Raw genomic sequence first — 23049 nt, 5'->3', positions numbered from 1 at the left:
AGACGGCAGCAAACACTAATGAAATGGGGCACAGAAACTCCGTTTCATATTCTATGCCCCTTTATGAGAGCTTGTTAAATATTTGGCTTAGTATTTATCGAACTATTTAGTTCCTTTTCTACAGGCAACACTTAGTGATCTCAAACAATAGGGCTGTGGATTTATTCACACCAGATTTCCTCTTTTATTGGTACTGGATGAATTGGAAAATTGGCGTTGTGAGTGCTTAAAAAGTGCTTGAATTTGACCATGAAAACGGTGTCCCTGATTACTTGTTTTCAACACCAATATAGGGTCATCCAAACATCTCATCTCATTAGCTACACCGCTTATCCTCAGTAGGGTCGCGGGGGTGCTGGAGCCCATCCCAGTAATCATCGGGCAGTGGGCAGGGGACACCCTGAACTGGTTGCCAGCCAATCGCAGGGCACACGGGGACAGACGACTCACTCGCTCATTCACACCTAGGTACAATTTGGACCGGCCAATTCACCTGAAATGCATGTTTTTGGAATGTGGGAGGTAACCCACGCAAGCACAGGGAGAACATACAAACTCCGCACAGGAAGTCTGGAGCTGGATTTGAACCCACGCAGGAGGTTCCCAAGACATGAACTGTGCCGCACATGCGCTACAACTGCGCCGCCGTGCTTCATCCAAACATATATTAGGAAATCACCTCTGAAGTACCACTTGGTTTGTGTTTATTTGTGCCTTATTAGCAAAACATATATATCGATCAAAAGTCTACTCATATTGCCACCTGGAGATAACTTGAAAATAATAATTTGGCAGTGGTTTTCACAATATTTTATGTATCTGACAACAAATGTGAAAGTCTACTATGTACAGTAAAAGGCACACAAGACAGTGGAAATACTCAAAGCTTAGAGGTTAACAAAAAGGCAAAACGCTGGAAAGGCAGCAGAAGGTGCTTTTGGAGAGAAGAAAAACAGTACTTTATAAGCGTAACGAATGACACTGATGTTTTCATTGATCGCTCAAAAGGTATAAACTGAAATAACATCCCCTGGGGTGAAGAAGACTGAGCTTGTCTTGCCCATTTTGGCTTCGATCGTCTCAGTCACTAGTATGTAGGGCTGTCACGATTTACTATTTCTGGTGATGATTGTCACACAAACAAATCATTATTGACTGATACATTGTCAATTTTCCCCCTGCACTATGATGATATGACCTTAATATTACATAGTGTATACTGTACACTTTAATACAGAAAAGCAATTAAATGGTCAATTAATCATTATAAGCTGACTCAATATTCTGTTCCTTTTATCAAAACAACTGCCACAGTGCAGGATTTATGCCTGTTGCGGTTAAAACCATTTGGGAAAAATGCACACGCGAGGTAACAGGTCGTCAAGTCAGGTCCCTGAGATCCGATCTGCAACCTCAGTGGAAATGTTTAAATCTAAACTTAAAACTCACTTTTACTCCATAGCATATGAATAACCTACTCTTCTCGTCGGCTGAAAAATAGTCTGTGTAATATAGTGTAATAATCTGTGAAGCCCTTTGAGACTCTTTGTGATTTAGGGCTATCCAAATAAAAATGACTTGACTTGACTTGTAACAGGTCGTAAGGTCTTTGACTCAACTTTTCAGTAATAAAGTGCTAAAATGAGGTGTACAGACGAGAAAAAAACTCAAATTTCAACAACTAACAGCAGACAAATGTCTCTTTGCCTGCATGTTGAAGTGTAATAATTTCAGTCAAAAGTGGTCACAAAGGGCGGTGGAGGGAGAAAAATAGTGATAGCCTATGTGGAATAAAGTTAGCGATTCGACAAATGTCACATTCGCTCAACCCATACTAGTAGCAGACGACAATGTTATCATAGGTTGCTAATATTGTCATGATATTCTAAATGGTTCGTCTTGCTGTGAGTAAATAGGTGGCGCGTTGTGTTTGTAAGGTTCATTATTATTAAATAAGGGCAATTGCAGCCATTAATACTGGAAGTAATTGGTTGAGGTTGACCGGTATCCAACCACTAATGCATCATCTCAATTAATTATCAAATTTGCTAGTTAATCGGAGCAACCAATTCAAAACTGGGGATCCAGTTTCAGACCCTGTACGTAGGGCCACTTAAGTGTTTTTAGGGGGCTACGTTGTGCCCTTAGGCATCACGTTGGATACTCCTGCCCTAATGTTAGACGTAAATATTCCTACCAAACAGGAATTGCTTTGTGTTGTTTGATAATGTCCCCACTCTCTTGATGATTTAGTATTGGTTTCAACCGTTAAAGTCAGAACTTAATTGACATTCCTATAGTTTGCTAGCGGAAAATGTATGTGTACTCACTGTTTGTCAGTTAAAACATGTGTAAAATGTCTGATGTTTGATCTGGTGTAAGAATGACATAATACAAGATAATCATTTTAAAGGAATTATTTGAAATGTGTTGAATGTTTTGTGGCACCCACTGTCTCGTTTATTTTTATCAACTAAACCGGTCGCTTGGTTGGAAGGGTAAAAGTTATGCGCTGATTAGTTGATCCGAAAAAGTACTGCACTTTTGATTCCTAATTTCGCTTTTCGCTGTCTCCTTGTAGCGGCACAGAGTGAAGAGCGAGAGTGTGCCTTCACAGACCAGCAGCACCAGTCGGAGGTGGCGCGAGTTGCGGGTGGCGAGGGTCAGGTCTCGCCAGAAAATACCACCATCCAATGCGCTACGGGAAAACACTGCTTCGGCTTGTGGGCGAAAAATCCAACAGGCGAAGTGCGACTTGTTAAACAAGGTAAGACAAGTGTACCAAACAACACATTTGTGGTTCATCAAACCTAAATTCAACATTCTGAGAGTGTTAACTATTATTGTATGTCTGTGTTTGCTCTATTTATCAGCCTTTTGAGCATCATGGCTCTGGGAACTAGATGGCATGTCTAAAGTCAGTACGTTTTCATGGATAAATAGTCAAATTGAGAGCAAAATATTGCCTACATTGAGATTTTCTTAGACCGCACAGAAAATTTGTGCATTTTCTTATTCAGATGACTGATATTTAAGTCATGAAGGTTGGGTTACTCTTTCCATAAACTGAATTCTCATTCTTGTAAACCAATACCGTTCATCCATTACCTTATTCGTGCGTTGGATTTCTTCTTCAGCTATTTTTTTTCCATTTTTGTTGAACGCACATCCCTTACAATCAAGTTATTACCATATGTGATTATCACCACTCAAGTAAACTGATATTTCTGATTGTTCCAGAAACCTGAATTCTGATTACTCTATGATTATTCCTAATATCTTAACATATCCCCATCAATGTTGTGTAGTAAAAATTAGCACCTTGTGCTTATGTTATGGTCCGACGTTCAAAAATATTAAGCCATATACTTGCATCCCTACTGGCAATTATTCGTCCTTTTTTGCTTTAAGAGATGTTAAAGAAAAGAAAGTGAAGCCTCAATGTTAATCGCTGAATGACGTAAACTAAAATTCTTTGTAGCACCTGTAACTGATGCAAAAGTACACTTTTCCCAGAACAGGATTCCCCCGAGGTTTTAAAAACTTGAAAAGGTCTTGAATTTAATAACCACAAATTAAGGCATAGAAAAGGTCTTAAATAAGGTCTTCAAGTCCTAAATTTAACTCCCAAATGTCTTAATGTTTCCATCTTATCTGCATTATGGAGCTAATAATTATAATGGGTAACCAAAAGTCTGGAACGCTGTGTTGTAAAATTATTTTCCATTTTGTCGACTTTATCGATCTCTGACTGATCATGCAATGTGTCAGTAGAAGAATACAGATATCTGTGTTTTTGAAAATGCAGTAGTACGTTGGTGCTTTAGTACAGTCAGTCTCTAACCTGTTGTTGTATTTGAAGTACCTTTGGGATGGGAAATTGAAGGTTTAACGTTGATGTAGAGCATAACATCCAACTTAGAACTGCAAAATGTGCCTACATTTACCCTTTAACGACGTTTGATAAGCAAATACGTGTGTTTACGATGTCACCAGTCACTGAAATAGCGAGGCCACCGACTCCTCTCCGGACGCCTGGCTTTACTAAGGCTATGATTTATCATGGCCAAACACCTCCAAACGACTCTCAGTTGGTCCGCCGAGGGGAGATAAAAGCGGTGGGGATTCTTTTAGAGAATGGGAAACGTGTTAGGTGGAAAGAGTCGACCCACGCATGTGACAGAACAAGACATAGCTATCCTGCAATTGAAGCAGCAGAGAGATTAACTAAAGCAATACCAAAAACAAATCACCCTTCATCTAGACAAAGAGAGACTTCTGGCCAAGCAACTACTAAAATATGGCAGAAAACCAAAGGCTCTTCAGCAACTAGAGAAAAAGCACTATCAGGGTCAGCTTCTGATGGGGTTCCGCCCTGGTTTATTCCTCGACCCTGGCTATTTCAGCTGAAAATGAAAATCTCCATCCTGATCCCTGAATATTGGCTCTTATTATAGTTTAAATTCCATGCGCCTTATTGTCCAGTGCACCTCATTATGAAAAAAAAACACTTTTTTGGGGTGGTGCGTCTAATCTGGTAATCTCGTAATCTGGTGCTCCTTATTGTGCGAAAATACGATAAATTCTATTGAAATGATTAAATGTGCTTCAATCGTCCTTTGAAAACAATGTAAACCCCAACCAGGTTGTTGGTCCCACCTGAGCGACTACCAAGTATGCCGTGATGACCGCTGCGTCGTCGACAAGCTGTTGTCCCAAAATCAGAATGGGACGTACCTCTTCTGCTGTTGCGGCAGTGACATGTGCAACGTCAACTTCACAGAAGAAGTCTCACCCCCCAGCCCTACCACTGCACAACCAATTTGTATGTGTACACACGCAAATGCACTTTTACAGTACTTGTAATCCCTTGTAGTTCACACTATATCCTGGGACATCTTAGAAAAAGCTGTTATGATGGTCTTAACTACCTTCTGAGCTTTCCACCTACACTTTTAATTTTAATTTTCCATTTTGTATGATAAATTGTGTCACATTTTCTTTCAGCAGTTAACACTCGGCTATAAACAGGCGTAGTACATCAACACACATGTAGAAATGGTTTCATTAGTGTGCCTTTTTCAGACAAGCACAATCTTTCAAGAACAACATTGATGGTTCAATACTTATTTTGGCCAAACTTTAAGCGTAGCAAGGACTTGCACTTTCAATTGTTCCATGCTCAAGATTTGGCCGCGGACTAGATGCAGTGTTGCGTGCGTGGTGTGTTCCATGTGTAGAAGCAGGTAGCGAAACATGCACGCATGCGACCGTTCATGTTGCCACTCAGCATTCCTCGGAATGCAAGGCGTCTGTGTTATCAGTCTGTCTGTTGCCGGGTTGGTGAGTGTTCTGCTTTGTACACAGGTGACAAACACAGGAGGGAGTCTGAAAGTATGCTGTCATGAAATCATTATTTCTTTCTGTCTTTTTTTCATCGTACAGTTATTACATATTTTATTATTATTATTATTAATTTAATTATTTAGGGCCCCAAAATATTTATAACATCAATTTGATAATTTAAATAATTCAATATAGCAAATCTAGTGTAGGTCAATTCGGTTGGGAAACGACAACAGAAAAAGTATTCATCTAAAGTGGAACATAAGGAAAATAAATTTACATCATACAAGCAAATGTGCCAGCGTTGTTGGACCTATAACACACACACACACACAAATCGCAATTAGATATCCATCTAAAATAAATTAAATTTAAATGTAGAAGGTTATTTGAACAGTTACCAAATTTGTCAATAGATGGTGTCAGCGATTGACCATACTGTTTAGTTGTATCAGTCACATAATCTGAAGACAAATTTTGCAGAATGAGTAATAACCGACATTGGCTCAGGAGGTAGTGCGCTTGTTTTGGGATCAAGAGGTCGCAGGTTCAATTCCCGGCTCTTCCGTGTTATATGTCGAAGTAACATGCTAACATTATTTTTGTTATTGAGTCATTGTTTTTGTCCTGTTTTTATTTTATAATGTTAGGAATAAAGTTTTCATTCATTCCTTGGGCAAGACACTTGAATCCCTAATGCCCCTATAGCAGGTAGTTGCCTTGCATGGCTGATGCTGCTATCGATTAGTTAGTGTGTAAAAGGGAAAAGTGTCAATGGTAAAGCGCTCTGGGAGGTCTTCATCGGCTTGAAAAGTGCTATATAAATGCAGAACATTTACTTAAATGAAAAATTGAAGACACACTTTTGTCAAAATCGAACATAGAAAGAAGCGACCGTGTGGAGGGGTTGAATTTATGGCGAGTGGGAGGGAATCAGAAAAGTTAATTTTATCTAAAAGGAACAGCTTTTCTATTTTGATAGGATTAATTTAGGATATTCATTCGTGCAGGATAGTCCTCTCAAGTTACCCAGCCCACAGATCCAGGGAGTTTGAAATTGAACAGTCACCTTGGGGAGAAGGTTCACGTCTCGGCCAGGACAGAGCAAGGATGACAGTAGAGTTCGGGCAGACTTCCAGTGCGAGACAAAGCGCTGTTAAAACGTTAATTTGTTTTTGTTTTTTTGTTTGTATGGCTTTTTGACAACCGCCAGGCGAGAAGAACGAACTAATCATGTTTGCTGGTCCCTTTTTAAAGGACCAGTGACCTTCAGAAAACTGACACTTTCCTGGTGGGTTTCAGGGCTGAACCGGTTTTTAGATTAGGGGGGTGGTGAAAACCTTACCCCCAAAGTGTTTTTAAGTCTATAGGAGGTGGACGATTAAAAAAGAATAGCTGGCATGTATGATATCCCAACCCGACAGACATTATAAACAAGTTGAATGAAGTAGTTGCTGTTGTGCTGGGCTTATTTGCCCTACAATTAGATTGATTTAGATTCCCATTAGTTAATCTGTATCGCTATCTATGTTTTAAAGTTTTTATTAAAAATAATAGCTTCTTCTCTTATGCATTTCAAATTTTTGCATCACCAAATTGTATCGATGTAAAAATCTACTGGTACTTATTCGTTGCTAAATTACACGGAATTTTCTATCCTACCGGCATTGTATTTTTATTATTGTAATCATCTGTATTTAGTAGTCCAGAAACAATTGTAATTTATGTATTCCCATAAAAAATATAAGTGATGTTTTTGTTTGAGAAATGTTGTGCACCTATCTGTCATAACTTACTGTTTATTAATTGTTTGGGAAAGAAAAAGGAAGTCAGTACCAAAACGCTCATATCGTGACAACCGCAATCCAAGGTCTCATTGACCTTCAAATTATAGACAGCTTTGATAATGTTCTGGAGAAGCTTGGTTGCATACGGTACAGGATGTCTCGATTGCAGAGTGGAATTAAATCTCAAGTCAGTTAATGTATTCTGGATCAGCGTGTACTTCTTTATGTTAAAGCCATAGTTCATGAATACTGCCACAGAATAGTGGCAAACTAAAACAAACTGAAGAAAATGCATCAACAGCTAAAGAAAGAACCGAAACATTTGGGATATTAAAATATCTTTGTGTCATTCAAACCTTAGACAGTTGAAACAGTAGACTCTGATTCATAATGTATGATTGAAAGGGAATTGAAACTGTTTAATTGCATCAAAAATAATAAAATGCAATAGCAATAGTCTGCGATTCTTTTGTTGGCCAGTTTTGAGTAATTTAGAGGGGGAAAGCATCATTGTACATTAACAATCCAACCGAAACATCAGAGGATATACTTCACTTGTCCAAACAGGGTTCAAACGTAACATTTGTAGTCTTCTTAAACTATAGTGGTCAACCAGGTATATTTTCGATAAAGTAGAATTCAAATTTTCTGTACATGCTTATTGTTTTCAAATTTTCTATATGTACATGCTTATTGTTCTCCCTTCAAATGTTTCATTCTTGCAGACACTCACACACTTCGCTACGAAAAGACAATAATCATTGCCCTGGCAACTGTCTCTGTGCTGGCTGTCGCCGCAGTAGCTGCTTTCTTTGGTTACCGAATGATGCGTGGTGAGTTTCCATGGCTGTAAAGCTAGGACCTTATCTTTACCGTTCGGTTGCTAGGACCTTATCTTTACCGTTTACTGGCCTTATGATGTCACAAAGCTATGATCTTTGATTTTTGCAACTCGGAGATGGCATAGGAGCTTGCTCTGTCCACTCCACGCAACGGCCCGGTATTGCAGTACCTCCGGGAACGGTGCATTCGCAATGATCGCAGCAAGGCTTCAGGGCTAGGTCCTTAGCTTGGCCTTTTGGCTGAGAGTAAGTGTCCCGGCTCCTAGGCTTTGTAGCGTATTATGAACTGACCGATAACGGATAATGGATAAAGATTTATGAACAAGCTAAATAACCCTTAAAACCCCTAAAACCCCTAAACCACACTTAGAGCAGTGTTTTTCAACCTTTTTGGAGCCAAGGCACACTTTTTTTAATTAAAAAATCTCAAGGCACACAGTCCTTGTTTAAAAAATGAAACCTGGAACTAGTTTCATGTTGTTGTTTTTTTTTGTTTGTTTTCGTTCAAATGATGATATCGCTTAAAATGACAGTATATCTTTTGTTTATCTTCTGCGGATATCGTGGCTCAGGTGGTAATACATGTTTTTATTTGTTTTGGTGTATAATTTGCTGTCATGTTGAAATTTTTGTTTTTTAAAACCATAACAAAAATACTAGATTTTTTTACTACCATATTTGTTTTATAAAATAAGAAAATAATCATAAAAATATATTTGCAAAATCAGATTTGCAATTTTTTTTACATTATTTGATGTATCATTGATCGTATCTGTGCAGAACTAAAACTATTTTTATTTTTAATCATATAAGTTATCAAATATATTTCCCTGCTATACCCCACAAGCATAGTATTTGTATATATAAAAGGAAAAAATGAAATTAATGAAAAAAATGGTAATCTACTGCCACCTACTGATATGGATGTATGTTAGTTACTCGGCTGATGACCTGACGAAATCAAAGATACTGAACCAGTGGCATGCTTTTTTCACAAAGATAAAATTGGTCAGTTCCTTGCGGCAAACTAGACAAGGTCTCACGGCACGCTAGTGTGCCCTGGCACACTGGTTTAAAAACACTGACTTAGAGCATTAAAAAAGGAGTTGCTTACATTTTTCAAATGTTTTGCAGGAGTCATAATCTATGTAACAAAGTAGATAACCAAAGACCTTTTTTTAAAATACTTTTTCCTCTTGTCTGTCTTTTTCTTTTTCACCAGGAGACGGTAAACAAGGTCTTCACAATCTGAACATGATGGAGGCTGCTGGCTCCGAGAGCTCTTTGGATCTGGATAATCTCAAACTGCTCGAGGTCTGTTCTGAATTATGATTTTTTTGTATTGCCATTGCTAAAAGCTGTGCCAGTTATTGTGTACGAGGAAATAGGTATTGTTACACACACACATATATATATAATCATTATTATTTTCAATTTATCTTTGTCGAGTTGGTCTTAAGAGAAGTCAATTTAGATTATTTCGAAATGATTTACAGTAAAAAAGGTTTCAACTCATTTATGTGCAAGGCTGTAAGCATACCTACTGTATATCTAGTATTTTTCTCTAACCTTTCCTCCCATTGCTGCCTACCTTCAGCTGATTGGCCGGGGTCGATACGGCACCGTCTACTGCGGCTCGCTCGACGAGCGACCTGTTGCCGTCAAGGTTTTTTCCTCCACCAATCGGCAAAACTTTCTCAACGAATGCTCCATCTATCGGCTGCCGCTACTGGAGCATGACAACCTAGCCTGCTTCGTCGCCGCCGATGAGCGCACAGGCTCGGACGGGCGCACAGAATACTTGCTGGTCATGGATTACTATCCACACGTGAGTCAAGTTTCCATTCAATTAATAGAAGTGTATTTATTTTCATTGATATCAACGTGGTGAAACATTGTATGCGACGAGATTCAACATGGCACTCTAGGGTAAACTTGTAATAAAGACTTTAAAGAGATTAAAAGATATAAGAAAAAAATATTTACAACGTAGGTGCTTATATACTGGCCCAAGTTGTAGTAATGGTGCAATGACCGAATAGTGCGGTGAAAAATAGAGCAATAAGATAAGCAGCACAAGAGTAAACTTGTTTGAATGTAGGTATGTTTGTATATATGTATAGAGTTAAAGAAAAAACTTGATGTGTTTAAAATGTTTTTTTTGGGTTTACAGTAAAACCAGTGTAAAGTTAACTCAAATAATTGAATAATTGCTCTGATAAGTACTACGTCATCACCTGATTGTATTGCACAGTGAAGTTGAAACGTTACTCGCCTTTTATCAAATCTTGTTTTGAAGTAAAAAAGACTCGACATTTTGCCTGCCTGCACACACGTCACATCTTATTTCGTCAGACCCCCGAGATAGAGGCCGACAAATGAATCGCTTTTGCCGCCTCATCAACTTTGCGTCTCTCGACAGCGCCTCTTTTGTGTTTTTCTTGGCACTACCTCTCTCTTCCCTACCCCAGGGCTCACTGAGTCGGTACCTGAGCCTCCAGACCAACGACTGGGTCAACAGCTGCCGGCTCGCTCACTCCGTCACTCGGGGATTGGCGTACCTGCACACAGAACTCTTCAAAGGAGGTGAGGTGGATGAAAGTGAGCCATGCAGGTTTTAGGTGTATTAGCTTAAAAGAGAAATGTGGTACCTCTACATATAATATGATTTGTTCCAGGATTGAGCTCGTCGCCCAGCTAATAAATAATTCCAAACTAATTGGCCTGTTCCTGACCTCCCAAAAAGATCAAGGTGAACCCTAAACAGTTATAAAAAACATCTTCAAATGTGCCTGTGGAAACCATTCATATCAGTAGTGATGTGGAAGAAGTTGAAAATCCAGAATGAATGGATTAAGGGAACTATTAAAACATGGTCAACAATAGAAAGAAAAAAAATTAAAAATATCAAGGTCTGTGAATAGGGCCACAAAAATTGCGAAAAACCCAGACTTTAAACCTGGGGTTATGGATGTAGGATTTGAAAAATGGGCCCAAAAAGGGTTGATGTTGATCACTCGAATGTTTGAAGGACAGGCATTGAAATCGTTCGAACAACTCCAACAAGAATTTGACCTACCTAGAAATGATTTTTACAAATATTTGCAACTAAGGCATTACCTCAAGAAACATGATGAATGGGGGAAAATATCTAAGGAGCCAACTAAAATTGAGGAATTTTTAATATCATACTCAAAAGGACAATTGATAAAGGGGGGTTATCTCTAAATTGTGTAAACCTCTGCGAATGGATCTCAGTAATGATGAGATGGTGGTTAAGCAAAAATTGGAACAAGAAGTTAATGTAGTGATAAAAGACGACGAATGGAAAAAAACTTTGAAAGATGGACACAAAATAACCAGCAGCCCAACATGGAGGGAGTTTGAATGCAAAGTAAAAATGTGATTCTTCTATACACCCTCCATCACTTCAAAATATAAAAATACCTCCAGTCTATGTTTGCCTAACTGTGGGAGGGTCGGAGATTTCACACATATTTTCTGGAATTGCCCTGTAATATTACATTTCTGGAGAAGTATTCAGACAGAAATAAAATTAATTATTGGTTGGGAGTTGCGGTTGGACCCAGTGACTTATGTATTAGGAATTTTGTCAGAAGATTATTGACTGTTCAACATAAATATGTACTAAGGGTTATGCTTCTGGAAGCAAAGAAAATGATCTCATCTTCCTGGCTGAAACCACAACCTCCTGACATAAAACAATGGAGAGAAAAATTCAAGCAAATGTACATTATGGAAAAAAATAACTGCAAGACTTCAACTGAAACTAGATCAATTCAAGAAAAGATGGAAGCTTATCACACAAATTTTAGTTATCTAAACACCTCATCTTTTATTTTATTTCTTTCATCAATATTTTTTGTTGTTGTTTCTTTTGTTATTTATGGGTATGTCAATCGTATATATTTTTGTTTGTGTTGCTGAATGATGGATGAATCAACCCTCTGTGAAAGTGTGTGAGAAATAAAAAGTTATAAAAAAAAACATCTTCCTGATCACACATTGAAATACTAATTAAACAAAAAATGCAGTCATGAGATAAATGAGATATTAACAAATAAAATGCGAGTTTATTATTAGCACTTACCAAGGAAGAACTCGAGTCACTGTAACGAAACTGCGTGCGTGGTGAGAAAGTGCTGAAGTAGGGCGGTATAAGTGACAACTTTTGACGTTATGTAAGCACTTACTGTACTCTTAACATTAAAGTCATTCAAATGAACAAGAACACGTAAGCACATTTTTTTTTTTTGCTTTTTTTTCAGGTTTCATTCATCACTTTTACCCTTTTAGTTGGACATGCAACACTATCACTTTCTAAAGGTGTTTTAAAAAGATACCTATCCAAGGAGATTTGTCTCTGCCTCCCCTTCAAAACGTTAGGGAAACACATTAGGCATGTTTCGTGAGAGAGCTGTGGGCCGACCACTTGCCACTTTTTCAGGATGTTTTTTTTTTTTTTTTTTTTTTTTTTTTTTTTTTAATCAAAATTCTTCTGGAATTCTGGAAGGCTTACAAGTAAGAAGTAAGGAAAAGTGAATTCAATGAGCAAGTGACAAGGGAGGAGAGTTGTACACAGTGTTGTGAACAAGTCCGTTTCTCATGGTCTGGTGACCCTGGTCAGTAAGATTGCATAGACTGAGGATATTAAGCAATGTGGTCATAGTTTTTTTTTAAGTAGTAGACACGGTGTAGGAGCCTTTAATTAGTGCATATGGTTCTGGTATAATGTCTTGAGGGGAACACAAAGAAATTTGAGGGAATTTGTTTGATTCTGTATGATTCGGTAGTTATACATCAAGGGTCTCCAATTTGGTGCCCTCTGAGAACAGCTAACGTGCTTGCGGATCTCTTCTTTTTAGCCCTACTTCCAATAATTACCCTAAAAAATATCATATATAATGTCAGGATAAGTTGTTATTTTAGAAATGAACATCAAATTTGGTGTCTTTTTATTGCATCGGCTCGCTACAGTTTAACTGTACTGGTCAGGTGTATCGACATTTCGTTCTGTGTGCATTGTTACAAAGAATGACAATAAAAGTAAATTATATTCTATTCTATTCTTTTTCGCTAAATAGTATCAATAAGTTGCTCTCGGTTTAAAAGGTTGGAGAAATTGGTTTCATGACCAAGGGAATCTGTAATTTCCATTCTGATTACGTGGAAATATTCAAAAACAGAGATTGCCTCCTCACAAATGAGTGTTTAGTGTATAAATAACAAGATTCATACACATGTCCACATAATAATAATTGGTATCGACAAAACAATGAAATGAACAATTGGCTTGATAAAAGTTTGTGTCAAAAATCAACGAATTCACTACTTGGGTAATGTGACCTGACAATGACCCAAAATAGGTGTTTTGTCTAGAAACAATCTCAAAAAGGGAAAAAAAACAGGCCCCTCTTCTGTCTCCTCGGTAAAAGTCTTGTTGGGAAAGCATCAATCAATTTTATAGTGGCAGTAGCTCAGGAGGTAGAGCGCTCGTCTTGGGATCAAGAGATCGCAGTTCGAATTCCGGCTCCTCCGTGTTGCATGTCGAAGTGTCCTTGGGTAAGACAGTGAACCCCTAATGCCTCAATAACCAGGTTGGCGTGCATGGCTGCACGGCCGCTATTGGTGTGTGAGTGTGGGTGAATGGGTAAATTTGAAGCACATTGTAAAGCGCTTTGATAGTGAATTTTGGAGCTCTATCTTTGAACTGAATGACTTCCAATCATTGTCAGGATGTGTATTCTTGATATAACTCATATCATTATCTCTTCTTTTCTAGACATGTACAAGCCTGCAGTCTCCCACAGGGACCTGAACAGTCGGAACATTCTTGTCAAGGCCGATGGCACTTGCGTTATTATCGATTTCGGCCTGTCCATGAAGCTAACGGGTAATAGGCCAGCACGCCATGGGGAGGAAGAAAACGCAGCCATCAGTGAGGTAAGGATTAACCATTGCAATGAAAGCAGAATGTAATTGAAGGAATGCAGCCGGGCGCGATTGTATGTATTCGTACAGTCATTTTCTTCCCCCTGCTACCTGTTTGTAGGTGGGAACCATTCGCTACATGGCACCAGAAGTGCTGGAGGGGGCAGTCAATCTCAGAGACTGTGAGTCTGCGTTGAAACAGGTGGACATGTACGCTCTGGGTCTAGTCTATTGGGAGACTTTCATGAGATGTACAGACCTTTTCCCTGGTAAGACTTTGCTCATACATATACCAGAGATTTAACGCTATCCAAGCCACACAATATTTTCAATATCGCTACAATACTCTCACCCTATAGGCATTATCAAGATAATTGTTTGTACGAATGCATAAAGATAGTCAAAGATATAATATTGTGGTTTTGCTGTTATTGTATTTACCATCGCTGTTCCTCACTCCCCACCTTTAGGCGAATCTGTTCCAGAGTACCAGATGGCCTTCCAGGCGGAAGCCGGCAACCACCCGACGTTCGAGGACATGCAAGTGCTTGTGTCGAGGGAGAAACAGCGACCCAAATTCCCGGAAGCCTGGAAAGAGAACAGCTTGGTAAGTGTGTGTATGGAGTCCAAGTCTGAAGCGGAGCAACAGATTTAGCGATAGTTGGACAACAACTTTTTAGTTCAAATATTTCTTGTGAAGAATGCTTACCAAAATGTGGTGTTCAGTTTTTTTTATAAACCTGATTTAAAACAATAAGAACCTTTCAATTCAGAGTTGGGCAAACATTTGGAGTCTCGGGCAATGGTGGGTTAAAGAATTTGGAACAGGGGCTGGACAAGGAAGTAAGAAATGGTTGATTCTTTTTTTTTTTTACTTCCGATAGTCTGGAATCCAATACCTCATTGATACATGAGGAAAAAAAGATAGTGTAGACCTATCCAATTTTTGTCATATGCATTTATGAATAAATATACCTGCAAGCATCTATATGTCCATGTTAAATTACATTTTGCATTTGGTTAAAACTACATACAATCAATTTTGAAACCATCGGAATGAAAGAAAAGTAAAATCTGCAAAAAGCAAAAGGGCTGAATCATAAGTGTTTTTTATGACCTTGGAAAAATATCTTAATAAATACACAAAAATCAAGAAGTACAGAAAAACGCAGACTATTTGAATGTAAGCCTTAAGCGCAGTACACATTCTTTAAAAATATTTTTTTTATGGATAGAAAGGAAAACTGGAGCAGGACTGCCACAACAACAACATCAAATATATTGTCATTATATTTTTCCTTTTTTTTTTTTTTTGTTCAGTGGGCCGGATTAAAAGCTTGTCAGGCCATATGTTGCTCTCTCCTGTCTTAGATTGTGCTGCATATCAGTTTAAAGATGTCTGGAAATGACGCCAATATATACTTTTACAGCACATGAATCTTTTTCAAAGGGTTAATAACAAACACGCTTACTTAATCACATCAAGAAATCTAAGATTGGATTTTGGATCATAGTTTGTATCATTTTGGTGGCTTTGAAATATTCATAAGACCACATGGATAACATGTATATTATCCATGTATAATAAAATCACCAATGAAAAGCTTGCATTCCATATTGATTTGGATTATTGACTACATGTCTTGTGTCTCTTATCTGACAGGCGGTTCGTTCTCTAAAAGAGACAATGGAGGATTGCTGGGATCAAGATGCCGAGGCCCGCCTCACAGCCCAGTGTGCCGAGGAACGGCTGACAGAGCTGCTCCTCATTTGGGACCGCTCCAAATCTGTCAGCCCCACCCTCAACCCCATGTCGACCACCCTGCACAATGAGAGGTAACCATGAAGGAGGCTTCTTCCTTTATCTATCAGTCTGCTTGCTATTTAAAACACGATATTTTCCCCACTTTTTCAGAAACCGCGTCACCCCCAAATCTGGTTTATATGCTGACCATTCTTCCACTTATATTGAGGAGCATGAGAGTGTGGCCAAAAATACACATGGCGATACCACAAGCTCTGTAGGTGGTCGGGTTGGTAGCGGGCCCGGGGAACGGAACAGAAACTCCATCAACCAAGAACGCCAGCAGCAAGCTAACGCTCGGATGCCCAGCCCAGAGGGAAGCAGCACCAGCGGGGCTTGTTCGGGTCTTAGAGGAAGCCCCTCTGTCTCCACCACAACTACTACTATCATTTCTGAGTCCGAGGGGCCAACCAGCTGTGCCTCAATGCCCGTCTGCCTCCACCTTACTCAGGAGGACCTGGAGACCACCAAACTTGACCCCAAAGAGGTAGACAAGAACCTGAAAGAGAGCTCAGATGAGAACTTGATGGAACACTCGCAAAAGCAGTTCTGCTCGCCAGACCCGCTCAGCCCGGGGAGTTCCAGCTTGCTTTACCCACTCATCAAGATGGCCAGCGAAGCTTCGGGGGCGTCCGAATCCGCAGCTTCCATGCCGGTATCCGTCTTTCCCCTGCCTAAGCAACAGAACCTTCCTAAAAGGCCGTCGAGCTTGTCCCTGCGAAACAAACCAGCAAAGAAGGAGTCATCTTCCTCCTCGCTCAGGTTCAAGTTCGGGCGGTCGGGGAAGTCCAATTTACGGCAGGTCGAGGGATCCAAGATCAACAGTGGCACAAACCTAGATTCGGAAGCTCATCGAGGGGCCGGCATCAACAATATACCCTCTGAGCGAGCCGTGCACGGCAACGGCAGTATAAACGGCGCCGGTAACGGTCACAACAGACCAATCGTCTCTCCCGCGGTTATCAGCAGAGAAGCTGAATTCGGAGGATCTGGCGTCGTTCCCAACGGAAACGGAGCCCTGCATTCTGACGACAGTCGCCTCAGCCTGGGCGTGATCACGGCCAGCCCCGACGAGCACGAGCCGCTCCTGAGTCGCGAGCCGCCTGATCTCAGGGACGCGTCCATGGGCGTGGCCGCGCTGCGCTCGGCCCGTCCGAACACAAACAACAACAACAGCAACACGGGCCTTGGCCAGGGCGACGGCGAGAGCGGAGGTGAGAGTGAAGTAGGTGGAGACGGGGACACTGGGACGGAGGGAGTGTGCGGGGCTCCCACGGGGTTCCCGGCTGAAAGCGGCGAGACTGGCTCCGGCCCCTCGGTCGTCACCATGAGAGACGAGTCCCTGCTCAGGCAGCCCAGAATCCGCCGACCAGAGAGACCGAACTCCTTGGACTTGTCCTTCACCACACAGGACCTGGCCTTGTCAGGTGAGACACTGGGCTCTGCTTTACTGTAAACATCATTTGCCTCTGGTAAACAATGCATGAGCTTTAGTTATTTTGCTAGCATTAGGTATATCTTCAGTGTCGGTTTTAAAACGAGCATTCTCTGAATATTTAGGGGGGTTTTTTGATAACTGTAAATTCTAGGCTACAAGCTGCTACTTTTTGCAACATTTTAAACATTGGTTTGGAGAGTTACTTTATGCTCCAAGTAAGAAAAGGCGTGTCTCAAGTACAACCCAAATGCTAACCCAAAAAGACGAAAAAAGGAGTTTATTCCAGCGCGTTTAATAAATATATGTACTTGCCCACGTAACATAAAGAGCTTGACAGAGGCGGCCATTATAACACCAGCCATGAGATTGCGTCAGCAGTAACAAGTACCACATTCCATACAGCATGTTTAAATACGGTGCAGCACCAAATAAAACGTCGAGCTGAACTGTGTAAATACAAAATGAAAAATTATGACACCCCTTTGTGAAAATGATTCCATATTTTTCAAATATTATTCATATAATACATAGCAGGAGCAAAACTGGAGATTTGAGAGTACAGTACTTATTTCAGTATTTACCTGAATATTTAACTTATTTACCCACAAATCAAATCATCAATGTATGTATCTGAAATAAACAGCAGTGAATGTTATACATCAAAAAAGCAACACTTCTATTCCCCTATAATTGGTATCATTGTCAGATCGCTGGAGTTTCTTTTAATTCTCGGGGAGATAGGACAAGCGAATAAAACATGGTCTGTCACTGAGGCAACCACAAATGACAACAGCACAAAATAACACTTCATGCCAGTGTCAGTAGAATCTGACACTATTCTCCACTGTATGGTTTTTCTAATCAGGTGCGCTCTGTAGTCCTGAATTTACGGTACCTAACTTCCACACAGAAATATGCTTCCGTCTGCAACGAGCCAAGAAACCGGCATTGAGTAAAGTTTGCTTTGACCGTGTTATTGTATACCTAAATAAAAAGCGACCCTTTTAAAAAAAAAGGGATTTTAAAATAACAAGATGCCTTGATTAAAGCGCAGAATTATAATCACTGGACTAACAGTGATATAGGTGTCACATGCAAAGACATTGGATTTAATGGAATTATCACACCGTCTTTAGCCACCTTTTCAGAGACGAATCTTAATTTTCATGTGCATTTCATATATTACAATGAAAAAGAATTGTATTCTATTCTTGTAAATTCTAAGACAGGGGTTTTCAAGCCTTTTTGAACCAAGGTACACTTTTATTTATAAAAAAAAAAGTTCCGGGGCACACCGTCCATCAAAAATGTTTGAAAATGAAGTAATGTCAAATATTTAACTGTACTACCTCATAAGTAGGTCATTAGTATATAAAAAGAAAATAATACTTAAAAAAAGAATGTGTTTTATTTGTTTTTATTCTTTACAGTGCAATCTTAAACCGCTTTGTTAAACAAATTAAGTTATTAAATGTACTCTGCTACCTCATGAGCAGATGATTAGTATATAAAAAGTATATAAAAATCTACTGCCACATACTGATATGGATGACTATTCCAGTTCCTCTTCTGAAGATAGCAAAAATACTGAATAAGGGCCTGATTTTTTGGGAAAGATGAAATTGGGCAAATTCCAGCAGCACACTAGACAAGGTCTCATGGCACATTGGTTGAAAAACACTGTTCGAAGCATACTACCTGCACATTTTATTATAATTGTATCATCAAACCCACCGCCTTTTTGCATGTCCTCTCTATCAACGTGAGCCCAGTGGTTAGAGCACGGCGCTCTCGATGTAGCAGAGTTTGTGATCAGTGTTAGTACCAGTCGTTGTATCCTGCAACAACCAAACCCATGTGTTTAACGTGCACTCTGACTTTAGGGTTTTTTTGTTCTTAAGGAAGAAAAGGTACGTTATACACAAAAAACAGTAATTGAGTTAACATATACCCCCAAAAAATTTTGCTTCACTGTTTATTTGAGGCCAGTCATGGATGACCATTTCTGATTGCAGGCGACAGCTTCGGGCACCCCGACAACGCCTCAGGCACCGGCGATAAGATCAAAAAGCGCGTCAAAACGCCGTATTCCCTAAAGAAATGGCGGCCGACCACATGGGTCATCTCTTCAGACGCCAGGGGTATTGAAGTCAACAACAACGGGCCCGGACGGGGCAATAGCCACAACCGGCCCAAGTCCGCTTCTGCCATTTACCTGCGAGGCGGAGATTTGGTCAGCGAACGCAGCGACACGCATGTGTGAGCTTTACGGTCAGCCTAGTGAAGACTGAACAAACCCGAAGGTTTTTTATTTCACGAAGTGGAGGGAGGGGCAATCAGCAGCTTGGAATAAATAAGAGGAAGCTACGAGGAATCGTGGTCCAAGAGTCACGTCCCGTGTACAGTTCATTGAATAAGGTCTCTCTGCAGTGTGTCCCTTTCAATGGCGTCATTTATCTTTCAAGCCAATTCAAGCTACGCATCATTCCCTCCCCCGCCGTCGCCGACCGTTTTCGCTTCCTGTCGGCTCCTCAAATGCATCCGAGTGTTTTCTCCCCTCGTGCACTTCGAGCCGATGAGATCGGCCTTCGCTTCTGCCCCAACTCCCCGCCCCGTCCTGACCGCCACGCCGCACGAAATTTAATCATGCCCTCTTGTTTGTTTCCATTCAAACCTAAGGCCCTGTTGTTGAAAAGAAGTCTACGGTTTTAAAAGACGGAACATTTTTTTATTGGTGTGTTTGGATTTGATTCTGTATGTCGTTTTGCATCATCCAGTTTAACTGTGCAATAGGATGTAGCTTTTAGATGTTTGTCATGTTTTATTTTTTCTACTTCTTTTTTTTTTATTTTTTTTTGTTTCTAACCCACAATCACATTTTTAACATGTCAATCCCTTTTGCACTTATGATTATCACAATCATCGACATTGTCTCCCTTGCCCCCAACTGAAGACAATCCTTCAATTTCTGTCACCAACAACAATCAAGCTCATGAAAATATTTCCTTTCCCTTTTTTTCCACACAATCACATCATCAACCCTTTTCTGTATTGTTTGCCCTCAATCAAAGGCTCTTGTCGCAGTGCCCCCTGACCTTATGTACATGACTGAAATTTAACCAGTACGCTTAAGAAGTAAAGTCCAGTTTGGGCTGGAATTAAAAAAAAAATAATGGATAAAGATACCAAACCCCTTTCCAAAGCACGCTAAATATTTTTGTGCTGCTGATCACCTTGCTTAATGTTCGAACGGTTCCACAGTATGTTTGTGCGTAAAGCCAAGTCATGTTTTGCTTGAACGCAGCGCTGTACAGTTCTATGTATGTTGTACTCATCCTGTATTCCCGACACCACTTCAGGATCTGATGAACGAGATCGCATTTACGTTTTTGTAATCTATCATTTTTATGCAAGAAAAAAAACACTATTATTGCATTTATTTGCATATTTGAATGGGATTCGGTGTTGCTTTCAATGGACATGGATGATGTTTGATTCCATTGCTTCTTGTTTGCTATAAATGATTTCCCTAAATCTTTGCAAGACACTATGGAAGAAAAACAACTTAATAAACGTATGGATACCTTTGTCTAGTTGTGTCAGTATGAGTCAAGGATTTCAAATGTGCACAAGTAAGAATGCAAACTACGGAGACTATAAGTGGCCAAACCGCGCCATTTTTCTTGTCTGGCCTTTCAAAAGGTTTATGGTGTATATGGGTAGCCGCAAGAGGGTGGACATTTTTTCAGCTCGAGCTCTTTCTCGATGAGGCTCATGATATGTAAAACAAATCCAATCCTCTCAATCGAGTATCATAAAGAATAGATGATTATAAGATAATTCATGTATTTTTGCCTAATATTTATATTGGTGTTTTTTTTTTCCTTCAATTGATTGCATTTTTTTACCATTAGAGGCGCTCAATAATACACACTGTCCCTTTAATATCAAATTTAATGATAGTTTGGCTTACGTGAGTTTGATATGGTTGCTACCCCTTTGCTAGTCAGTGAGTCATGGCTTGAAATTAGGTCCATTGACTCAAATGTGAACACATTACAGAGTGCCCGAGAAAGTGTTGATTGAAACTTGAGTTTTGTGTACGTTTCCTGTGCCATGTATGGAGGACCAAAACTGACAAAATTAGCCAAAGAGAGTTAAAAAATAGATGTCAAGAATAAAATTCTGAAATAAATACAAAGGAACAAAAAATGTACTAAAGGATATAGAAATATTAGCTAAAATATAAATAATTTGGAAAGAAATGCGTAAATATCCACCCATCTATCCTCTTCTGCTTATCCGGGGATGGGTCCTGGTGGCAGCAGTCTCATCAGGGAAGTCTAGACCTCTCTATCCCCAGCCACTTAGTCCCGCTCATTAAATGGAATCCCAAAGTTTTTCCAGGACAGCTTAGAGACTAGTGCCTCCAACTTGTCCTAGGTCGTTCTGGGACCTCTTGTGGAGTGGGACATGTCCAAAACACCTTTCGGGGTCCAGGAGGGATCCTTAACCAGATGCCCAAACCACCTCAACTTGTTCTTTTCAACATGGAGGAGCAGCTGCTCTAAACTTCCCGGATGACCAAGCAACTTTCCCTATCTGCTAAAACTCATTTCAGATGCATCTATCTGTGATCATGAGCACAGTACGAATTGTTAACCGGAGCTGTGACGTGCGGTGATGTTTGTGTCTGGGATGGCGCAGTCAAATTTACCAATGAATAAACCTACATCTCAATTATCCTTTCATTGGAAAAGCAAGAAAGGAGTTTATAAACTATAGCACAGAAAAAGAAGTATTGTCATACTTGTAACTTATGCATTACTCCTTTTGAATAAAAGCATTGCTAGATAATCATCCATTATGGATAAAATTCCCCCCAAAAAACTGCATAGTTCGGCTTGTTAGCTTGCTAATACTGTTACTTATTTAATTGTTTGGGCTGAGCTGTGCGACAAATCAAAATCCTTGGTCTCACTATTGCTTTTTGCCATGAGGCAAAAGAATCCCATGCCTCACTCTGCATCTGCTGACACTCAGCTCATGAATACGTTAAATGCTAAGTGTACAAATAATATTCAAAATATAAGAAAATGCAGCAATTTTAAAATAGAAAATCAGAAAATTGTGAAGTTAAATTAAAAGGATCGTTACCACTGAATAAAAAAAAAACATTTAGTAGTTTTTTGATATTCCCTAAAAACTTCTTGAACCTCCTTAAGGGCCTTGATTAAACGTTCCCTGACCTCCCGAATGTCATTGTAAAGAGTTTACTGGACCCCCTGAAGGTCCTTGCCAAACGTTCTTGGACCTCGTGAAGGTCCTTGCCTAAACGTTCCTGGTCCTCCTGAAAGTCCTTGTTTATAGGTCCCTTAACTTCCTGAAGATCCTTGCTTGAAAATTATTGGACCTCATTAAAGTCCTAGCTTAAAAGGTAATGGACATCCGCAATGTCCTTGTTTATGGGTTCCTGGATTCCCTAAAGGTCGCTGATTTTAAAAGTTCTTGGACCTTCTATAAAGGTCTTTGCTTAAAAGTTCTTGGACCTCCGGAAAGTCCTTGTTGAAATGTTCCTGGACTATCTTAAGTTTCTTGTCCAAAGGTTATTGTACTTCCTGAAAGTTCCTAGACCTCCCAAATATCCTTGTTTATAAGTTCAATGACCCCCTGAAGGTCCTCGTTTAAGGGTTCATGGACCTTCTGAATGTCCTTGATTATAGGTTCCAGGATCCCCTGAAGGTATTTCCTTAAACGTTCTTGGACTGCCTGAATGAAGGTCTTTGCTAAATAGAAAAAATGTGTACCACCTGGGAGTCCTTGTGTCACCGAATAAATATTAGAGCGTGGTGTCAAATGACTAATTATTGGATATTTTTT

The 23049-nt window shown here is 39.8% G+C and overlaps 1 protein-coding gene and 1 non-coding gene across 2 annotated transcripts in view; both read left to right on the top strand.

Moving 5' to 3' along the window:
• LOC148369469 (bone morphogenetic protein receptor type-2-like) overlaps window positions 1-20758 on the top strand; it is a 33165-nt gene extending 12407 nt beyond the window's left edge. Inside the window, exons 2-13 of the mRNA XM_088331496.1 lie at window positions 2582-2767; window positions 4646-4825; window positions 7859-7966; window positions 9198-9289; window positions 9573-9803; window positions 10447-10561; window positions 13779-13939; window positions 14049-14196; window positions 14398-14534; window positions 15591-15763; window positions 15843-17158; window positions 19185-20758. Coding sequence (XP_088187622.1) covers window positions 2582-2767; window positions 4646-4825; window positions 7859-7966; window positions 9198-9289; window positions 9573-9803; window positions 10447-10561; window positions 13779-13939; window positions 14049-14196; window positions 14398-14534; window positions 15591-15763; window positions 15843-17158; window positions 19185-19432 — 3095 coding nt within the window. The 3' untranslated portion in view covers window positions 19433-20758. The remainder of the gene's footprint in view (window positions 1-2581; window positions 2768-4645; window positions 4826-7858; window positions 7967-9197; window positions 9290-9572; window positions 9804-10446; window positions 10562-13778; window positions 13940-14048; window positions 14197-14397; window positions 14535-15590; window positions 15764-15842; window positions 17159-19184) is intronic.
• On the top strand, window positions 7968-8167 carry LOC148369470 (U2 spliceosomal RNA). The gene has a single exon (XR_015850163.1). It is a non-coding gene; the product is annotated as a U2 spliceosomal RNA (small nuclear RNA).
• Window positions 20759-23049: the final 2291 nt, after the last annotated feature.

The sequence above is a fragment of the Urocampus carinirostris genome, chromosome 3, assembly GCF_059441175.1.
Source record: "Urocampus carinirostris isolate Australia breed hairy pipefish chromosome 3, RoL_Ucar_1.0, whole genome shotgun sequence".
NCBI lineage: Eukaryota > Metazoa > Chordata > Actinopteri > Syngnathiformes > Syngnathidae > Urocampus > Urocampus carinirostris.
Note: the sequence above shows the minus strand (reverse complement) of the source record. Positions and strands in the feature narration are given on the sequence as shown.